General features: G+C 43.8%; 1 protein-coding gene across 2 annotated transcripts; it reads left to right on the top strand.

Annotated features, from left to right (window-relative positions):
- The first annotated feature begins 8,900 nt into the window (after nt 1-8,900).
- LOC102098655 (organic solute transporter subunit alpha) lies at nt 8,901-20,288 on the top strand. Of its 2 annotated transcripts, none has more exons than XM_065070833.1 (8): nt 8,901-9,037; nt 10,887-11,038; nt 11,156-11,229; nt 12,796-12,954; nt 15,537-15,648; nt 16,555-16,701; nt 18,093-18,198; nt 18,689-19,101. In XM_065070833.1, the coding sequence occupies exons 2-8, from the start codon at nt 10,931-10,933 to the stop codon at nt 18,874-18,876; spliced, it is 894 nt and encodes a 297-aa protein (XP_064926905.1). In that variant the 5' UTR covers nt 8,901-9,037; nt 10,887-10,930; the 3' UTR covers nt 18,877-19,101. The 2 variants fall into 2 exon arrangements, with proteins under 2 accessions (XP_064926905.1, XP_064926894.1); XM_065070822.1 differs by lacking the exon at nt 8,901-9,037 and adding an exon at nt 9,155-9,412 and having other exon boundaries at nt 18,689-20,288.
- Nucleotides 20,289-20,661: the final 373 nt, after the last annotated feature.

Here is a 20,661-nt window from a genome sequence, read left to right as displayed (position 1 = left end):
ATGGCAGAAATGTACCTATGGCATGGCCTTGGCCTTCTGGTGTCATGTCTCCTTCAGCGATGGGGTCACAGCACAGCTCCATAGCCTGGCCATGGGCTTAAGGGCATGAACCTGGCTCAGGCAGATTCATCTGGAGGGGCTTCCCCTTTACCCAGGTTTAATCTCACTGGGCAGAGGTTGCCCCATTGCTAGCAAGGAGCTCTCTCTGGTTTTGAGCCTCTCCACCCTTTATGGAGCACCTTTCATTTTGGGAAGAAAATTAACTCTATCCCAGTGAAAACGAGGACACCAGGTTACACAAACAATAGGAAATTTTTATTCATGGTCACTTAGTGCAGTGAAATACCACTTCCAAGAAAGTAGCTAGACAGGATTGTACAATTAATGGTTTTACAATGATTTTGTTAGAACAACCCTCACTGCAGGTAGTGGATCTGTCCCGCAATACCCAAGGAACCTGCCAAAATTAAACCAAGTAAATGGCTGCAGATAGGCAATCTAAAGGAACCTCTCTTTCTTGTTATGGTTTGGTTGGGAGGACGAAGGGTCCTATTTACGTGGTGTTATTTGGCTCCCTTCCTCCACGAGAAAATGCACTCAACCATCCTCATCCTCAGAGAGTTAATTTTCCCAACTCATTATTGGAGATAAATCAGTTGCCTTCACGATATTATTTTAGCTGAGGATAAAAAAAAAAAAAAAAAAGAAAAAAAGCATTTGCAAGGTCAACATAAAGGACAACATAAGTTATTTAAGTTTATCTATAGCTTTTTTACCCTCTTCTGTCCTCTGGTGGGGCAACTGTTGCCATGCCCTCCAGAGTAACCTTAGCCTGGGTGTTTGGAATCATCAGTTGCTGTGGCTTAGGCTGGCACCCCAGCTTTAGAGCTTTGCCACTGAGGTTGTATCAAATATACAAAATATAATGTGAGTCATTTTTCATTACTTTTTCAGGTATATGGGAAGACTCTGCTAGTGTAGTTTACTTCTTGCTGATCAGTATGTATCTGCTGTAGATGCAGAGGTAAGAACATAATGGCATTTTAAAATTATTTGAGCATACAAAACATAGACAGGTACATCCAAAAATCAGAGAAGTACCCATGTTCTGTAAACACGCATCTAGAAAACAGAATATTCCAAGGATGCAGCTGAGTGTGTGAAATGGTTGGTGGGTATACATTATAGCACATATACAAGGAAAGCCTGAGAGACCTGGGACTGTTCAGCCTGAAGAAGACTCAGTGGGATCTTCTCCATGTGAAAAAAGGCCTGATAGTTTTTATATATGTTGGTGGTCATGTGTCTCTCTATATAAACACCTGATGATATCTATAGAGCAGTAAAGATTATGGAGCCAGAACCTCCTCAGTGGTGCCCAGTGACAGGACGAGAGGTAACAGGTACCAAGTGAAACACGGGAGGTTCCACTGAACATAACAAGACACTTCTTTACTGTGAGGCTCATCAAGCCCTGGCACAGGCTGCCCAGAGGGGTTGTGGAGTCTGTCCATGGAGGTGTTAAAAACCAAGCTGGACATGGCCTGAAGCAACCCGCTCTGACCAACCTTGCCCTGAGCAGAGGGACAGCACAGATGATCTCTGAGGCTGCCGTCCCTCCTCAGCCAGTCTGCAATTCTGTGTCATCCAGCACAACAGCGTGGTGTTTCTCTAAGACAGCATCACGTGCTGTTTCCTGGGTGTCCTGTACATGGGTGAAAGGGGTGAATGGAGAACTGGTGCTGGAACACAGCTGAGAGATGCTTTCCACTGGCACACACACAGAAGCAGTGAGTTGCTTGGGCACAAGTTTATCTCTAATCTCCTGCAACGGTTGGTGATATTGCACTCCCAGCTTCCCACAGTATTGTACAGGTCAATAACTTTCCAGTGGGATAGAAACAGCTTCCACAAAGGCCACTACAGGCCGTGGGAACTGCAGGCAGAAAGCAAGTAAAGGTAAGGAAACATCCCTTCTTCCAGAACTGCAAGAACTAGAAGCACATGACGGCATCTGGGAACCGTACTGAGTATATAACAATGCTGTGCTTTATGTCTGTCTATTTTTAAACACCTGAGGCATTATACCTGACTTTTTAAAAGGGAACAGGTTCGTCAGGTGTTGCAAAAATAGCCCAAGAATCACCAAGAGCATGCTTTTGGTTTGAATACACTTTCTTCAGCATTCTCACTTAATGGACTAAGCTATTACAAGCCTGGTTCACAGAATGATGAGATTTAAAGAGATATATAACTTCTATTGTATTCTGTTGGGGTTGTGGGTTTTTGTTCTGCGGGGTTTTTTGTTGTTGTTTTGGTTTGTTTTTTAATCTTTAGGATATAGATCACATTTTCAATATTTTTTTCTGATAAAATATCTTCAAAAAATGAATTTCTATTTCAAGCAAAAGCTGACATTCTTGCAGAAAATACGACTTCAAGAGAAACACCAAGTATTATGAAGTTTCTAGAGAAACAGCAACGTGCCTTTTTGCAAGCATTTTTCTGAGTTAGTTTTACAAACCTGAATGTTTTCAGCCATAGTAAATTCCAAGCAATTGTTCTGAAATGTTTGTATAAATTACTTCCAGGCCATGCAAATGTTTGCACTGCAGAAATTGGACCCTAAGTATTACCTGTCAGTCAGACAAGATAATAATTTTCTCTCATGAGACTTGAACACCTCCCTCCAAAATACCCAGCTCAGCATTCGGGTAGAACTTATTCAGCTTCTTGCTTCCACTTACAAAGCCAGAATGAATTGCTGAGGAGTAAATACTGGAGAAACTGTAAACTGACTACATGGGATTGGGGGATGAAGGAAAAAGAAACAAAGGGCATCAGAGAAATTACTCTTGGAAAATTATTATGTGGGAATGACAGTTCTGAAACAGGACAGATACCATATTATTCAGCTGTCAGCAAGGATGAATGATGCCGGGGGAGCTGTGATAGTTGCTATCTGAAGGTGCTAGTCAACTTGTCAGATGCCAGAAAGAGGAAATTGGTGGCAAGAGGAGATAATAGAAGAGGCAAGTGGAGGTAAATCTGAAAGATGTTAGACTAAGGCACAACTACCAGGTGCTGCCATGGGAACTGCCAAGCAAGAGAAGGAAAGCTTCCTTGGGTCTCAGATAGACCACACACCCTGCAAGTTTTACATTAACATGAACAATTTCTCCTGTAAAACAAAAAGGTATTCTAATAAAAAATACAAAAAGATACTGTAATAAAATAACAAAAAGCTGAGGGGAAGACAGAAGGAGTCTACCAGAAATGTAAGCAAGTATCTGAAAATAGTGAATTCATCAAACTCAAAAGCAAGATGTGCAGAAAACATCTCTCTAGTTGCTAACTCACAGTATGTTAAAACAGTTTCTGCCTTCTGAGTCTACCTGCAGTTAAAAAGCTGCCTAAGGTTACTGTATTTGAGCCATACATTTTATTGGAGAAGCAAATATATCTGTTACAATGTTACTGACATGGTCTTGCCTCAGACCTGAAGGTTCTTTCACATCTGAAAGCTTTCCTGGTTTTTCCCAGCTTACTCAAGTTGGACTACTAAAACTTAGTCTCTCTTCCTATAAATTTTGCCTCACTAGTATGCAAAACATCTGCTTGTCTTTCTCTTTCCTTTCTCTGATTTATTTTTTTAACAATCTCTCAGTAGTGATGTTTGTCCCTTCATGAACATATCTACTGCATGTCCTGAGATGATGAAATGTAAGAGGAATATGTAACATCTGTTTCGAAAATGGTTCAAGAAATTAAACAAAAGTGGCCAGCAGTACAGTTTCTAGCTGCTCTAAAGCATCTCTTTCCTTCCTGAAACAGATGCTGATGAAATTCACCATGACAAAGTGTGTGCATATATATTGTCAGGTCTGCCTGGGAGAATAGTGTCCTGGGACAAGCATTAAAAGACGTTTTGCTGGTGCTGAAACAAGGTGGACATATGGGATACATTGCCGCAGCTATCCTCAATCATGCCAAAATGCCATAGAAATTGGCTTGCTAACTTCAGAGCAGCTTGAAGGCAGGGAAACTTTTGAAAGACGTGGCTAGTTTTCTACTAAATCTTAGCTGCTGGCTCTTGGGTGAGAGCCCAAGGCAAGACCTGCACCCTCAAGGTGCATCAAAAACACAGCACACATCTTTCCTTCTGCTCTTCAGTCCCAGCCTCCCTACCCCTCTCAAGTTTGCTGTGAAGGTGCCAAAATAACAGTTCTAAGCACTGGGTGCAGCATTGTGTGGGGGTGATGTCCTCCTCTCAGGTTGGTTACAAGCCTGCCTGTGGCCAAGCTGATGCCAGTTTGCTGCCATGTCTATCACACGTAGCACCAGCAGTAGGACCAGGATGGGCTGCCAGGCTGTGTCTGCGGCAGATCAGCCTGACCTCACCAAAGCTGCACAAGTGGAATGTGCAAGGTGCACCCTGCTCAAAAGAGTTGCCCCAATGTGTCTATTTTTGCCCCAGTCTTCCACCAGGTCAGATGCAGACCTTCTGGAAATGCAGGAGTACCAGAACTGACATCCAGAGCAGGAATTTCTATCATAGCTTGAAAGACATAATCAGGGACTCCCCAGCTGTCTACTGGCAGATAATAGCTTTGCTTCCTTATGCAAAGCCAAGGCTTGAGGTACTGAGCTTTCGCTCCAGAAACCCTGCCAGAGTTAAGCCAGATGTGATCTCCTGAAAGTCCTGCAAAAAGCACAGTTTCAGGCTGTAGCACTGATTTTGTAGGTAGACAGTCCAGGATCTTGTCTGTGCCCAGGCTACTGGCACAGGCAGTCTCACTGCTTTTCTGACTAAACCCCGCACTGACAAGGTTTCACAGTCATACATGTGTGGTCTTTTCTCCTTCTTTGCTAATGCGTGGTCTGCTTGCTAGACAAAACAACATATGTCTAGTTTTGGAGGGTGGATTTTGTTTTTATTTTTGTTTTTGTTTTTAATTATTATATCATTCTATTACAGTTTTACTGTTGTATGTGCATGTTCTGGTTTGGCATTTTTGTTTTCCTTCCCAGTAACAGCAATACAGAAGGAGCAAAAACTGTTTCTGTCATGTTATGACCTGTGGGAAGAAATGCATGACCTGTCTTGCTCAGCACCTGACTGCTGGGGAAAAGCAGACTTAGTCATTAATGGCAGTGTGCCTGAGAGGCCATCCTCCAGTCAGAATAACATCAGTAACTTCTAAAGAGATTCCCCTCCATGAAACAGCTGTGAAACACCATTTTAAGCATACTCATCTTTACTCCACATACCCTATTTCATAAAGAGGTTCTTAGCTTTTGTTTATCCTGTTCCATAAAGAGGTCCTTAGATATTCTCAAGTTCTGGTGTCCTGAATTAAGCTGAAAAGCAGAAACTTCTATAAACAAAAAATAAATCAATCAATTTGTGTGCAACTTCCTCATTTTGAAACATTGCATTTTGATTTCTGTTTCTCTTATTGTTTATTTTAATGAGTTTCAAAATGTTTCAGATTTGAAAATTTGCTTTGAACAGCAGATGCAGAACAGTTCACATAGGAAATGTCAAACTGAGATGTTTCTACATAAACTAAAGTTAAAAAATAGTTTTTTGTCAATACATCTTATACAAATATTTTCTTTTATCAGAAGCTTCAGTTCAGATGAACTGGCATTTTTGACAAAAAAACTTCCCAAAACTCTTGACATCCCCCCTCTAGAAACTGGGAACTATAAGCCAAGACTGGGAAAGAAAAATCTACAGAAATTCACTCTAGGGAAAGAACTTCTTAATCCTAATCTACTATTTTTGATGATGAAGATCTGTGAGGTTTGTCTTTGCCCATCAGTGCCCTTGGACACATATGAGATGCTCGCAAAGTGGCATTTACTTGGTCCTTAAGACATATTTGTCTTACTGCTCATCAACACTCCTTTGGGGAAAAACTTCTTCCATTGCTGAAAAGCTCTGCAATCAAATATGTGTGCTTTATCACAGCGATGGCAGAGAAAATGCACTACCTGCCTCTATTCTCCCTCAGGATGCTGATTGTTGGCTACCCCCCTTACCACCAACTCAGGGTCCTAATTTTATAAGGTTCTTCCAGCTCTTTGTTCTACTTTGAAGTGCTGTGAATTTCTCTTGTTCTGCTGCCACATTCAATTGCTCGCAAGTTACTTTAAAAAGGTAAGACAAGGCAAATAATTACTCATGTCTGGATGAAAGTGTAACAATATATTACAAAAATAATGGCTTTATTCCGGTGCTGTATATTTCTCCCCTATATTGACTGCCAGAAACTGATTTGCTACTTTGGAAGTGAGATAAAATCAAACTTGTTACCTTCAGATTTAATGAAAGTCTCTCCCTTTTCTGTTTTATTACTTCTCTAGTGATAAGAGTCTTTGACTAAGCTTTCTTCTTAAAAGCATAGATGTAAAGCTTCTGGCACACCTGATATTCTTTTTCATGCAGAAATTTGTCCATCTGAATAGGCACCAAATTACAATTTAGTTTTGTTATCTTAATTTATTTCATTGTAGTCACCTTTTCTTTATTTTTTCAGTTGCTGCCAGAGTCCAAGTAACAAGAAAATCCCATTATTAATTTATTTAACAGTGATATATATATGTTCTTTCTCTCACATTAATGAGCCACCTTTTCTGAAATGACTAGTTTATTACTGGCAGTAGGTGAAAAGTCAGTGGCTTTATAGTGGAAAAGGCCAAGCTGCATCTAAGTTCAACTGTATAATACGCTATAGCTGAGAAACAGGATTTGGTTTCATTATTAAGTCTGTACATGCCTTTGGAAGCTGGACAATTTTAGCTGATTTTTCTTAGCTGGTTGGGTATCCAAACTTGTGAGAAAACTGATGTGCAGTCCCACGGCACTGGAAATTGTTGATATATTTTGCTTATACAAACTTCTAGTGCTAGGCTGAACTCAGCCCCCAGGAAAGGTCTTTGTCTGTATTTCCCGTCTGCACTGATGATGATGGTGATGTCTACTAGACTTCCCTATAACCAAAATATATTAGTACACCCCATGTGATGGAACTTTGAGTTTTTACTGTGAGATAGCCTGCAGGATCTCCTGCTGTTCAGTTTCTGAGCCAGGGCTGACATCAGGATGTTTGTCTATAGGCTTGGTCCAGCAATATGGGATAGAGGGACTGTGTCACCTTCTGAAGGCCAGTGAGCCTCCTTTGGGGAGAAGCCACAGATGGTATCAGCTCCTCCAGACTGTGTGCTGTGGGGGCAATGATCACAACAGGGATCCTGTTCAACAGAGCTGAGAGGATCCAGTTATTGCTGCAGCAAGGCAGGTGGAAATGAAAACCATCATAAAAATGGAAGAAAGATAAACATCTGCAGTTCTCTTTAAAGGAAGAGCAGACTGGTGGAAGCAAAGGGGCATGTTCCTTAAGGAGAAACAAATCTGAGCAGTACACTGTCTGGAAGGGGGTGAGCCACAAAGTACTCGAAAGCCCCTGGTTAACAGAGGCAGAGAAATGCATTCACAGGTGTTTTTTATTCTGAGGAACTGTGTAAACCCTTGATGCATCTAAATGGAGAGGTGATCCATTTATAAATACTTTTCTACTGCTGAAGGTGTGTTTTTTTGTGATAAATACCACGTATTAGCCCAAAAGGTTAAACCAAAAACTGGAGTAGTGAAGCTGGGAGGCTCCTGGGGTTCTAAAGGGTTTGTTGTTGATGAACAGACCCAGCATTTGTCTCAGAGGCCGGTGCAGAGAGGGCACTGCGGAGGAGCCTGGGCTAAGAAAGTGCACAAAGCAGCAGACCTCCAACTGCGGCAGCTGAGGGGTCATGACATGTTCTTCAATTTGATTTATTAAATGTAAGGACTGTCAGGCAAATATTGTTGCCAAGAAGTAGCCCAGAATGTGAGGAAGAGGTGATGCATACTCCCCTAAGATGTACGGCAGCTTTTAAGGAAGCAGATCTAATGTTCAGTCCACTCCCTTTTCCTGGAAAGGCTCAGGCTGCAGAAAGGATCCTTCCAGCAGGAGAAACGTGGGAAAGTGGAGAATCCCTCCAAGCACAGCATTGCCAGCTGGGCGAGGGAGGTGATTGTCCTGCTCTGCTCTGCACTGGTGCGGCCTCACCTGGAGCACTGTGTGCAGTGCTGGTCGTCCCGGGATAAAGAAGATATAAAGCTACTGAAGAGTGTCCAGAAGAGGGCTACGAAATTGATGAAGGGTTTGGAGAGGAAGCTGTATGAGGAGCAGCTAAAGTCACTGGGTTTATTCAGCCTGGAGAAGAGGAGAATGAGGGGAGACCTCATGGTGGCTACAGCTTCCTCACAAGGGGAAGAGGAGGGGCAGGTGCTGATCTTTTCTCTCTGGCAATCAACAGCAGGATCTGAGGGAATGGCAAGAAGATATGCCAGGGGAGGTTTAGGTTGGACATGAGGAAAAGGTTCTTCCCCCAGAGGGTGGTGGAGCACTGGAACAGGCTCCCCAGGGAGGTGTCACGGCCCCAAGCCTGACAGTGTTCAAGAAGAGATGGGACAAGGCCCTCAGACACTTGGTGTGAACTGTGCGGTTGTCATATGCAGGGACAGGAGCTGGACTCGATGATCCTTGTGGGTCCCTTCCAGCTCAGGACATTCTATGATTCTATGATTCTATCCTCGACGTGCATTCCTTCTGCCAATGTAGAAGATGGTGCAGCTTTCCATCTAATTGCAGCCAAGATTACTGGGAAGTCTTTGGTGAAGGGCTCCATGGAAAGTCCTTTGAATGTCTGCTACGTTGAACAAGCAACTTTTCGCCTCCACAGGCCTCTGCAGAGAACAAAGTGGCCGGAGCTGCTCTGACTGGCTTGGTGTGGAGGCAGAGATGCCGCTGGGGATCCCAGCCCGACTTCCCAGCCCTCCTCGGCTGGCAGCCCACGCTTCTGTGCGAGACCCGACTCCCGGTGCCCTGACACCCCGGACCTGTGAAAGCAGTCGGGACGCGGCTTCTGCAGGAGCTCCTCCACGGGGACCGAGCAGGGACGCCGGGCACGGCCGGACCATGGCTCCTCGCAGGTGGAGCGCCGAGAGAGTTGGGCGGGTTGCCCGTCGGGCTGGGCACTGTCCAACCTTGCCGGGGCCGCCGGGCGCCAGGAGGCAGCGCGGAGACGGGGCCCGGCCCGCCGCCTGCCCGGCCCGGCTCCCGGGGTAATCATTAACCGCCCCTCGGCGGCCCCGACCAGCCGGGCTGCGCGTCGCGGCTCCCGCGCTCTTCAAGGACCAGCGGGCGGGCACCGACCCCCGCCGGCGCTCGTCCTTCGTCCCTTCGGCGCTGCCACGGCAGCGCGGCGGGGGCCGGCGGTCCCTCCGCCATGGAGGGCGAGGGGAACGAGACCCTCCACCCGTCCTGCAGCGCCAGCGAGCCGCCCTACTCGGAGGAGCTTCTCCGGAGTAAGTGCGGCCGCCCGCCCGGGCCGGGCAAGAGGGAGAGGCGTGACGGGGGGGAGGCATGAGAGAGCCGGCAGCTGCCCCTGCCCTGCATCTGCCCCTGCCCTGCATCTGCCCCTGCCTCTGCATCTGTCCTGCCTGTGCCCCTACCTCTGCCCCCGCATCTGCCCCTGCATCCACCTCTGCCCCAGCATATGCTCCTGCCCTTGCCCCTGCCCTTCCCTCTGCCCCGCCGCCGTTCTTCTCCGGCGAGGAAATCCCCCGGGCAGAGGCAGGGGGCCACCAGCCCCGGCGTCACCTCTGCCTACCAGGGGGCTGAGCTGCTTCTGTCTTCGGGGAAGGGAGGGAGGGCAGCACGGCCCCCAGCCCGGAGCTGCGGGTGGGGACCTGGGAGAGCTGGGGGGCGAGGTGAAGGGTGGTCCGAGGGGAGCGCCTGTGCCCCTGGTACCCGCGGCACTGGGCACGGGACCAACCCCATAGACCTGCCTCTGGTCTCAGGCTTCCCTGCGATGGGATCTGTGGTGCTGGGATGTCCATTGAGGTGTGGACTGCTCACCAGCAGCCAACTCTAGAGGTGTTGGTGTTTTTTGAAGCAGGTTATGTTGAAGAAGCTGAGGCAGAGGCTCTCCTTCGCAGGCACTGCATGGTATGCCTTTAGGTAGGCTATAGCCACAGCGGGAGTTAGTGCCAGTGTTGGGCGTGAGCTTCTGCTAAATTAAGCATGACTCCACTGCAGTGCTTTCTTCTGTCTCCAAAAGCACCTTTCTTGGAAGAAAATCCACCTCAACCATTAGTCTGTGGGTAAAAGTTGATATCCATACCCAGGGTCAAGGGAGATATAAAACACACCAGCCTTGGGTAAAAGTTGATTTCCATACCCAGCATTAAGGAAGAAGTAAAGAAGTATTTGGTGAAGGCATCAAGTTTATCTCAGGCTTAACATATCAGGGGCCTATCCTTACATTGTTCATGTATCCTAGAAACTTCCACCAAGCCTCTAATAAGGAAGTTATGCACAAACATGCCTATGAACATACAATGGAAGCAAAGAACTAATACTGATTAAATACATTTTTGCTTGTAGTCTGCCTGGAAAAGTTCCCAGAATACGTATTTACTGTGTTTGTGTACATTATATATTATATATTTATTTATATTCTGTTATGTATTTACATTAATGTGGGGACATTTGTCCTGGATCTATGTCTTTCTGAAGGGGATTTTTGCATAATGCTTTGAGAACATGGAGGCATATTCTTCCCATGTGCTGTCTGTGGATCCTGGAAAGATTTAGTCATGAACTTCAGTATTTGAATCATCCTGTGGAGTCAATGGTCAATCTATGTAGCTAAGGATGAGTAAAAGTCCTTGCAGGAATAGGGCTAAGAAGCCTCTCAGAGATGGTGTCTTTACATAAAACGTTTGGAATGCTTATGAAGTAAATCACAACTTTGTGTTTTCTTTTCACTCTTTGCAGGCCTTGATCTACCAGGAAAATTTCTCTTTGCAATCTTGACTCTGATGACGCTAATTGCCGATCTGGTATTTATAGAGGAAGCACTCTACATCTACCGGAAAATTCCCTCCTCCAAAAGATCAATAATCATTTGGGTTAATGCTGCAGCTCCAGTAAGTTATCACAGAAAAGAGATAAAATTGAATTTTGAAAACTGGGGTTTCCCTGAAAATCCACATGAACCTGCTTTTTCTCTGCCCTTCGTACAACCCTCGTCCCTGTCTCTGTAGGTGATCGCTACTACTTCATGCATTGGCATGTGGATTCCTCGCTCAACGATGTTTACAGATTTCACAGCAGCAGTGTGAGTATTCTGCTTGATTCTAGACAGTTGCCCCAAACCCTGAATTTCTTCCCTTTAAACATCTGCTGCTCTTGGTAAACACAGTCATTTTGTAAATTTAACAATTTAGTAATCTTTGGTTTGAGTTGAAATCTCTTGGCAGCCCTTTTCTGGGAGGCAGAAAATGCCGAAGTAGTTTCCAGTGCTACAGTCCCCTAGTGTGTGAACCTCAGTATGAAAGATCTGTGACTCGCATGTAATTGATCCCTTGGATTGACAGTAGCTTTGAAGCAGTACTCTTTCTTTCCTCTCTCTGTGTGTCATGTGGAATGAGACTCTGACCTGTGACTTCTCTGTGCTTTTACTAATGATGAACCGTGGAGGTCTATTATTAATGGTGGCAAGTGAGCCTCCAATGAGTATATCAATGTAAAAATGTTCCACGGTTGTCCTGATGAAAGCACTTTCGTGACAGCTCTGACATGCACAGAGAAGAATGGAGAAATGTAGTCCTTGCTTTCTGGAGGTGATGGCATGGCCCTGGTAGGCAGAGCCAGGTGGGGGGATGCTCTGGCCTTGGGCACTGCACAGTTGGTTTTGGGATGATTTTGGAACCCACTGCAGGATAGTTAACACAGATTGTCATTAATAGCCTCACCCCTTGTCACAGTAGAGTAAAAAAGGAGGGAAAACACAGCAGTACGGAACACCGTGAGCATGCAGCAATTTGTGCAGGTAGTGCAGATTACCAAAATCTTCCAAGGATCCAGTCCTATGGCACATTGAGCCTATCTGCATCCCCCCTCCTCTCTTGTCCAAACTACAGGTTCCCGTCCCCTCAATTACATCCACTTCCACACACAGTTTCCAGCTGCACAGCAAGCTCCTTCGAGGAGACAGTGCAGCTGAAGAGGACCTCTTTTATTTGGTGAGACTGGATTTCAGTGAACCAGTTCCCTAAATCGGCTTGAGACATGGGAGGAAGGTGCGGTTGCACAATCTGTAGTTCCTGGGATGGGTTGGGAATGTGCAGGTGGTGAAGGCGGGAGAGGTGGGGCTGCGGCCGTTGGTGCTTGGATCAGCTTTGGTTGCAGAGGAACCACACCCTGACTGCAGCAGCCCATACAATGATAGCCTTATATATATATATATGTATGAACCTAGCCATGTTTGTTGGTGGTGGTTGGTCGATTTTTTTTTTGTTGTTGGGTTTTTTTTGTTTGTTTGTTTGTTTGTTTGTTTTAAAGGAGGAATAGGTCTTGTTCTGAAAAGTCTGGACCAGTCAGGACTAGGTAATAGATAGAAAAATATGGCCACAATGACTTGGGCCAGAGAAGCCTGTGCTTTTGGTGGCTCTGCCACCAGCCACAAGCGCAGCTAGTCTGTACCTCAGTTTATTCCCCTTTTGGTGAGGTTTAGGGCAGTTCTGGTCCTCCAAGGTGATGGAAAACTGAAGTTTTTTCACAGGTAGTGCTACGATTTCTGTTGCTTGCAAAGTGCAAGCTGTAAAAGCCCTGGACAGAAGGTGGCACTGGCATAAAAGAAACACACAAGCAAGTTCAAGCCATCATTTTCGTCCTCCCCTAGATTTTTCGCCATAGTTATCCACAAGTTCCTGCTGATGATGATTAAGGAGTGCGGAGGTCAAAAGCTGCTCCTCAGGCGGTTTGAAAATGATCGCTTCAAGATCAGCACTGGTCCCTGCTGCTGCTGTTGCCTTTGCCTCCCTCGTGTGCGCATCACTAGGTGAGTCGCCCTTTAAGATTTCCCAGCTGGAAAACGGCTGCTGGAATTCAGCCAACTTGGCAAGGCCAAGCTTACAGCAAAGGGCCTCCCTTGCTTCCCGAAAGTCAGTCTCCAGCTGTCTCTTTTAAATGCGGCCATCACTTTGGGGCTGTACGCCTCCACTAATTTATTTTGGTTTTATAATGCAGAATTTTGCATAAGAGTCGAGAGCATGAGCTCTCTCGGTTTAATCCAGTGCAGTGTTTCAACTTGCAGTAGTGTTGAGCACTGTGGCATCTCCCCAACTAATCCCATTCTCATTTCTGCAGTAAGAAGTGTGTGTGGGAGGAGGAATTTCTACTTTAGAAAACCTAATAATTGAGATTTCAGTTACTTTTCATTCCAGAAGGGAACAAATGTCTCCAAATGGGATATTTTTCTCAAGCAGGATTGTCAAATTGAGGCTGTATTGAAATAAATTTCTCCTACTTTGATAAAATTGAAATGTTTCATTCTGATTTTGACTTCAGAACTACTTCAGATTAAAATAATTTTTAGAACAAAAAGTAGATTTAATTCCCAGAAAGCTTTGATCTCAATGAAACAGCATTGTCTGATGAGGTAAAAGCAATTTCTTTCTTCTATTAAACTTAGTATTAAAGCACCTTTGAGAAGTGGGGTGAGGATGAAGATCTGCACCTGTAGGAGCCAATGTGCTTTAACATAAACCCTGCTTCCTTTGAGCATTGCCTGGTGGGGCTTCTGCTCTGGCTAGTGTCACCCTGTCATTTACATATTGCTCTGCGGCCTGGAAGCCTCGTGTATTTCCCAAGGCTTTCCTAGTGGCACGGAGTATGAGAATGTTTCTCTCATTAAAAGCAAAAGCTGAAGGACTGAATGTGCAAGACAGAGACTTTTCTATGAGGGACTGGACATTAGTGTCAGAGGGACCTTGGGGATTTCATGATCTGGTTAAATGAAAGCAGCAAACAGAATGCAACATAGCAGTTTGTGCTGCTTTTGCAAAAATTTTTATTGTAACAATTATTCCTTAAACTGCTTCCTGCAGTATTAGAATTTAAACTCTTATTTCCATGATTTATTTAAATGGAATAACAGTAAGTATTTATATGGAGGAGGCATCAAGAAGAAGAGGTAGTAAACCAACTGAAAAACATACCTCCAAAAATGGATGTAGTACAATGACATAAAATCAGCAACTACTGATATGGATCTAAAAGACTTCCAGTTTTCATGGGCATTGGTTTAGGTGTGTTTCAGCAGAGCTGAAGAAATGCCATGGGACAGATCTGTGCTATAGATCTAACATGTCACCGGTATATTTGTTTTTCTTTCCATGTCTGTCACCCTCTGTATAGGTTGTGGTATCTGGGAGCTTGGGAGAGGATCCTCTACTCACCCCCCTTTTGAACAGTCCAGTGACAGCTTACCCAGGATGATATTAGCTGATATCAACTCCTTTCAGGAGCTAGGTAGTTCCTACTTCTGCTGGGAGGAAGGACAGCTGTCTGTGTTTTTGCTCTGCAAGCAGGCTTAGGGCTCCTTCTCCAGCGTCTGTAGCACCTGGAGGCCCATCTGCTGTCTCTGCTTCTGACTTCTAGCCTTTTCCCATTGCAGTGTACAATTTTTTTAAATATATGAGCAACCTATAGCAGAGAAAGGTTGGTCTCATATTCCTCTCATAGGTATCTCCTGGTGAAACAGGGAGCTACTCCAAGGGAGGGATTAATTCTTTAAAAAAGCCATGTGCTATCGAGCAGTCCTGGGAAAGCTAACAAGGTACAGTAGACAAATGAGGCAAAGTAACAAACCATACAATGGGAAGAGACGTAGCAGAAGAGGTCTGATGGTTAAGACATCTGCATCTAGACTCCTGGTCTAGCAGTGACTGCCCTGTTTGTCATATTATTCTTTAAAGCCCATTTGGGAACAAAAATTACCTGAAAAGGCACACGCACTAAATGGCTGGCCAGTTGTAGGCCCTTCCACGTGTAGGGAAACTAAGGAAATCCTGAGCTGCTCTGCTGGCTTTTTGCGGTTGGCCAAGTGAAATATCTTTTCTCCTGCTAGAGTACAAAGGAGCAAAACTGGGTGCTCACATGGCAGTATTAGTGACACATTGAAGAACCACCAGTCCTGTCACTTAGGTCTATATGATTCCCTTTCTTGATCTACCACAGGGCTAGGAAGTGTCTGAGGAGGAAAGCTAAATTGCCCAATTTCATCAGAAAACTGAAATAGTAAGGCAACAACTCAAGAGAAAGTGTCATTATCGTTCAGAAACCAATTATGCTGCTACTGGCTCTCTGGTTAGGAAGAGAAATACATCACGTTTTGCCCAGCTTTCATTAGTATGTACTTGATACAGGACAGAAAAAGTGCTATTTTGGTAGAGACTTTACAAAATAAACACGGGGTAATTCTTGAAAAGATTTTCTAATCTTGAAGCTGTTCCTTCCTGGATTTTAGCCACGTGCTACAGGACTGGAAAAGTTTCGCAGTTGACAGTATCAAAAAATGTTATTAAGGTTGCTAATAAGATTTTTGCCTATGTGATTATGTGATTTTTTTTTTTTGGCTAGGCGAACCCTCTTTTGGCTGAAGCTGGGCACCTTTCAGTTTGCTTTCCTTCGACCTGTGCTGATGTTTTTATCAATAGTGCTTTGGACTAATGGCATTTACACCCCTTACAATGTAAGTAAATATTTGAATTGGAGATGGTTCACAAAATCCATAGGTTTCATGGCCGATGTTAGTATCTTAGCCTACAACTAAACTGTGAAATCTGAGTGCACTTCCAGGTGAGTCCTTCCTGTATTCTTTTAAGACCCTAAGCACATAATATTTGCCTTCCCGCCAGACTCTCCATTTCCTGTCTTGGCTTGGAAAGAAACTGGGCATCAGGGTGGGCTGGACATCAGATTATGCTCCAGCATGTTTCCCAGCTTGTGTGGTTAGAATAGCAGGACTGCAGGGTGCACTGTGGGATGTGCCTGCCCTGTGTTTTATAAGGTACATCCTTAAGAATCAAGTGTGTGCACTGGCATGTAAACACAAAACCTAAGTCTATGTTTTTCTGCAAATCATGGTGATTTTTATATCTGTGCAAAGTAGAAAAGATAGCACTGTTCTTCTGCTCTGTACCATGTAAGCAGCAAGATGATGGAGAATTCTGTAACGGCTAATAATTTTGCACCTTGTGGATAACTCAGATTAAAAGTAATACTTTTTTCTGTTGTTTCGTGGTCTAAAATAAATTACCCCTCTGAGATGTCACGCTGAATATGCTCTCATGAGCTGCTGAGCATTCCCAGGTGTTGCTGGGGTCAGATTGAGGGGTTGTGTCACTTGTTACCTTCCCAGGCAGAACAGATTGGCATGTCAGTGCCTGCTGGGCGCCAGCACTGTGCTAGCGCTCCGGTTGGTTCTGTGTGGTTTCCCCTTGCAAACCCCAGCAACGGCTGCTGCCATCAGCTTTCATGGAGACAGAAACGAGCATTTTAACATCTTCATCATCCGGTTCACAATTTCTTCCTGGAAATATAATAGTAAAATGCACTGTAAAGTTTTATAGTTACGCTTGTTTGATTTGCTTCTCAGTTATCTCCCAAAGGAGCTGCAATATGGATTAGCTGCTTCGTTGGTGTCATCACCATTATTGCTCTGTGGCCAGTTGGAATCATGTTTCAACAAGTTAGGACTCTACTTATCTGTAAGAAGATCATCCCAAAGTTCGCTCTTTATCAGGTGAGACGTTTAATATTTCTGATAAGAATTTCTCTTAACTGCAGGCACAACACTATCTCTCTGTTTCTTGGTCCTTTGTTGAAAAGTTATAGTATTGTTTTTCCCATTAAATGCAGTGTGCAAAGGTGTATTTTTACCTGATTAAAGCTGCATCCCTTTGAAGCACTCTCCTTGGCTTCTGTTGGGTTTCAGCTTGAGCCATTTTACCTCTAGTCTCTCAGGAGCACTGGAGGTGTGGAAGCCACATAAAATCCATTCAACTTCAGGCAAATGAAATCAAACCAGCACCTTCTGGAGGGCTGGAAGGAAGTTTTGTATCCTGAAACACAATGTTAAAATGCTGATGTGCACTTCTAAATACTAGGAGAGGATGTGGAGCATTGTGTGGGTGGCTGTTGTTAGAACTGTTTCAGCATGTCATAATGTTCTGTTTTGCCAATATTTTTCTTAGCTATTCTGCACTTTAGAGTTAGATGATAATGAAAATACTGGCTGGGAATCATTAAGCAGTAAGGAACAGAACCAGATAGGTCAGATTGAAAAAGCCCAGGGACAGGGCCACCCTCTTTCACATCACCCTGAAGAGAATACAGTGGAATCCTTGGATATGCATCGTTCTTGAACAGGGCATGTAGAAAAGCTGGTGCACTAAGGTCTCTGTTAAGTAAATTATTAAACATTTATAAATGCAATAAACAGGATAGTCATACCTGCAAATCTGCATTAGGGTGAATCCAGGTATAAGATGGCAAAGTCTCTTAATGTGAGGGTTAATACTCATGCAGTTACACCAGCAGCTAGAGAGACACTTCGATATCTTCAAGGCAGCGAAGGCCTGACTCAGCAAATAGCAGGTAATAAGAGACATCAGTGATGGTTGCTGAAGCCAAGCTCTGAAGAGTCCTTCATCCCTTCTGGCAAAGAAACCAGTCCCATTTAAGTTGGGGAGCACCACATCTCCCTGCTGTGGCAAAAAGAGGAGACAACAGAAAAAACATTCTTTGAGTCCCTCCTCCACTAAGGGAGACCATAAACTCATCAATTAGATTAACAGGAAGTTTTAAAAACATTGTTACCTATTATTCAGAACTCAGTTATTATTTAAAATCCCAGCTGGGAGCTCTGTGTATATTGCAGCTCCCAAATGAAGGGCTGAGAAGAAACACTTTTCAAACAGAGGTTTAATTTAACACTTCCATTCAGAGCAGTATCATCCTGTCCTAAAGGCAAATCCTGCAGAAGGCAGGCAGCCTGCTGGTGGGCGAAAGGAGAGGAACATCAGGAAAGGAGAAATGAGGCAAAAGAGTGTCTGTTATGAAAGCGGAATTGTTGTGTGAAATATAAACCTTTTTCCTGGTAGCTAAGGCTTCTGTTTTCTCTTTCTGGTGCAGTTTATCCTCATTCTGAACCACCTGCAGGCAGCTATTATCAACATCTTGGCCATGCAAAGAGTTATACCCTGTGCTCCACCACTCTCCTCTTCAGCAAGAGGAGCATGTAAGTTCTTTTGGGAAGGATGTTGTTAATTTACATGTAAAGGTGCCAGTTCAGCTTTGGTAACTGCAGTATCTGGTGTTTCCCCAAAATATTAATTTCCTGGGATCATGTAGCTTTTGGAGAATCTCAGCTTTTACTAAAAACCAATAACAAATGTTTTATAGCTGTTATAATAACAGAGAAAAAATTGATAATGAGAAGATTTGGAATCAGAAATGAGAGGACAAGAAATCGGCATGCATAATTACTGCTAAAACTGTTTTGAATGCATAACTTATTGCGTGCTTGTTGATGGGCAGTGCTCTGTAACTTATTTTATCACCAAGTGTGGGAGACAGTTATGGGGACAGGATAGTAAAGTTTGTTCCTTTTGCACAGATGAAAATAAATAAGCCAGGTATCCACTTTATGTCTGGTAGTCATTTGCCCCTTTCTGGGGCTTTTCTTTGCCTCTTTTTTTTTTTTTTTTTTTTTCCCCTTTTTTTGGCAGACACAATCCAGCAGCTCCTCATCATGGAGATGTTTCTCATAACCCTGATCTCAAGAGTGGTCTATCGGAGAAGATGTGATGATCTGGAGCCTCCGGAGTGTATGGCTGAAGAAGCTGGTGACAACAAGCAGACTCCTAGGATTATCACGAATAGTGCAATTAGCAAAGATGGGTTGCCGAGAGTTTAGGAGCCCTCTGAGCTCCTGTTCTGCAGGAGCTGGGAGCTCAGCTGCAGCAGTTTGTATGTTCTTGCACTGCAAATAGCCACTGTCCAGGCTGGAACGACTTCTGACATAAACACCTGTGAGCTATAGTATTGAAAGGACCACTAGTGGAAAGATAATCCTGTTTATTTTCCAGTGATACAAACACGGTGTGTTTTCATACCATGTAATTTAGTAAGATTTCTTACCATGTACTTTTATGCTGTTATTGAGCATTATTTTTTAGCTATTAGAATGGCTTTGCTTTGGAGTTCATCCAGAGTCCTTCTTCTTCATCTCTTTTGACTTTTATTTCATTTCACCCTGGATTGCTGTCATAATGTCAACACACCATTTTCGCATCCTTACCCCATTAAAATTTATCAGCTCTCACTGTATGCTACAAGCTCACCATAGCTAATTCTGATCAGTAAATACATTTGCACATGTTTGTTCCGAAATCCCAAAGCCTGTCTGGGCTCTCCACCTTTGTGAATGATGATTTCTTTAGGACAAGACTTTTTACATTCCTTGGCAATTCACCTCCTGATAAACACACAGTTGCTGTTTGTAGATATGTCACTGGCAGATGTTCTTCCCAGGGACAGCAGATTCTCTGTCACTGGCCTGGAAAAAGAAAGTAGGAGTCTGAGCTGTCTTCTGCCATAGCTCTATGATGGTACGTGGTGCTTGGTTCTCTGCTTGGAAAATGGGAATAATAATGCTCAGGATCCTTGTACTAATGGTGTCTGTGAGGAGAAGAGCTATGGAAAGTAATCTCTTTTTTTTTTTTTTTTTAATTTTTAGTTTACAAGGAATTTTTTAAATACTTTTTGTTTGGGGATTGGTGGCAAATGAAATATTCTGAAAACAGCTGGTAAGCAATCTGGAAGTGTAAAAGGAGGCTGGATTAAACAAAATGTTTTCTTCTTTCTGAATGAGGCCAGAAATAGTATTTTTTAACAACAGGATTCCATTTTAGTAGAAAAATGGAGTTGTTGTTTTTTAAGTCATTGAAACAATTTTTATATTTATTTTTTTTAAGCAGACAGCCTGGGAAATTTAACGGATTCATGAACTCATGACTGTGAGAGAATCTACACTTTACACTTGAAAAATAATTTAGGCAAGAATTTTCACTCTGCATTAGAGTGTGTCAGTAGAATTAACTGGGATTAGCTGACATATTCTTAACATGAGAAATCTTCTTAATGTATTTTAACATTATGGCTATTAGCATATTCCTAATGTTACTTTATATCAGTGTAGTCTAGGACACAGGTATATTTGTAAACTTGCAGAACAGTACTTAATTTCACAATGGCATTGGGAATGGTTGGCTGTGAGTTTGAGCAGATTCAAAGCCAGAAAATAAAATATTTTGAATTGGTAAGGAATTGTGAATTGCCGTGGAAAAGACTTTAATTGCTAGAGCAAACGGTGTGACAGACACATGGTGTGAACTGTGGGGTTGTCCTATGCAGGGACAGGAGTTGGACTCTGATCCTTGTGGGTCCCTTCCAACTCAGGACATTCTATGAGTTGGACTTTGATCCTAGTGGGTCCCTTCCAACTTAGGACATTCTATGATTCTAAATGAGGCACATGAGCACTACTGGAATGTGTTTTCTGTAGCTGTTCTGTGAGGGACACACCAAGCTGGGTGGGATCTGTGGTACAGAAGAGCAGATCCATCTGCTGCACATGGACAGTGCGTGTGGAGCCAGGTGAAGCGTGTGGAGAAGTGGTTGGTCTCTGCAGGTCCAGCGA

Source organism: Columba livia, chromosome 1 (assembly GCF_036013475.1).
Source record: "Columba livia isolate bColLiv1 breed racing homer chromosome 1, bColLiv1.pat.W.v2, whole genome shotgun sequence".
In the NCBI taxonomy this organism is placed as follows: Eukaryota; Metazoa; Chordata; class Aves; order Columbiformes; family Columbidae; genus Columba; species Columba livia.
Note: the sequence above shows the minus strand (reverse complement) of the source record. Positions and strands in the feature narration are given on the sequence as shown.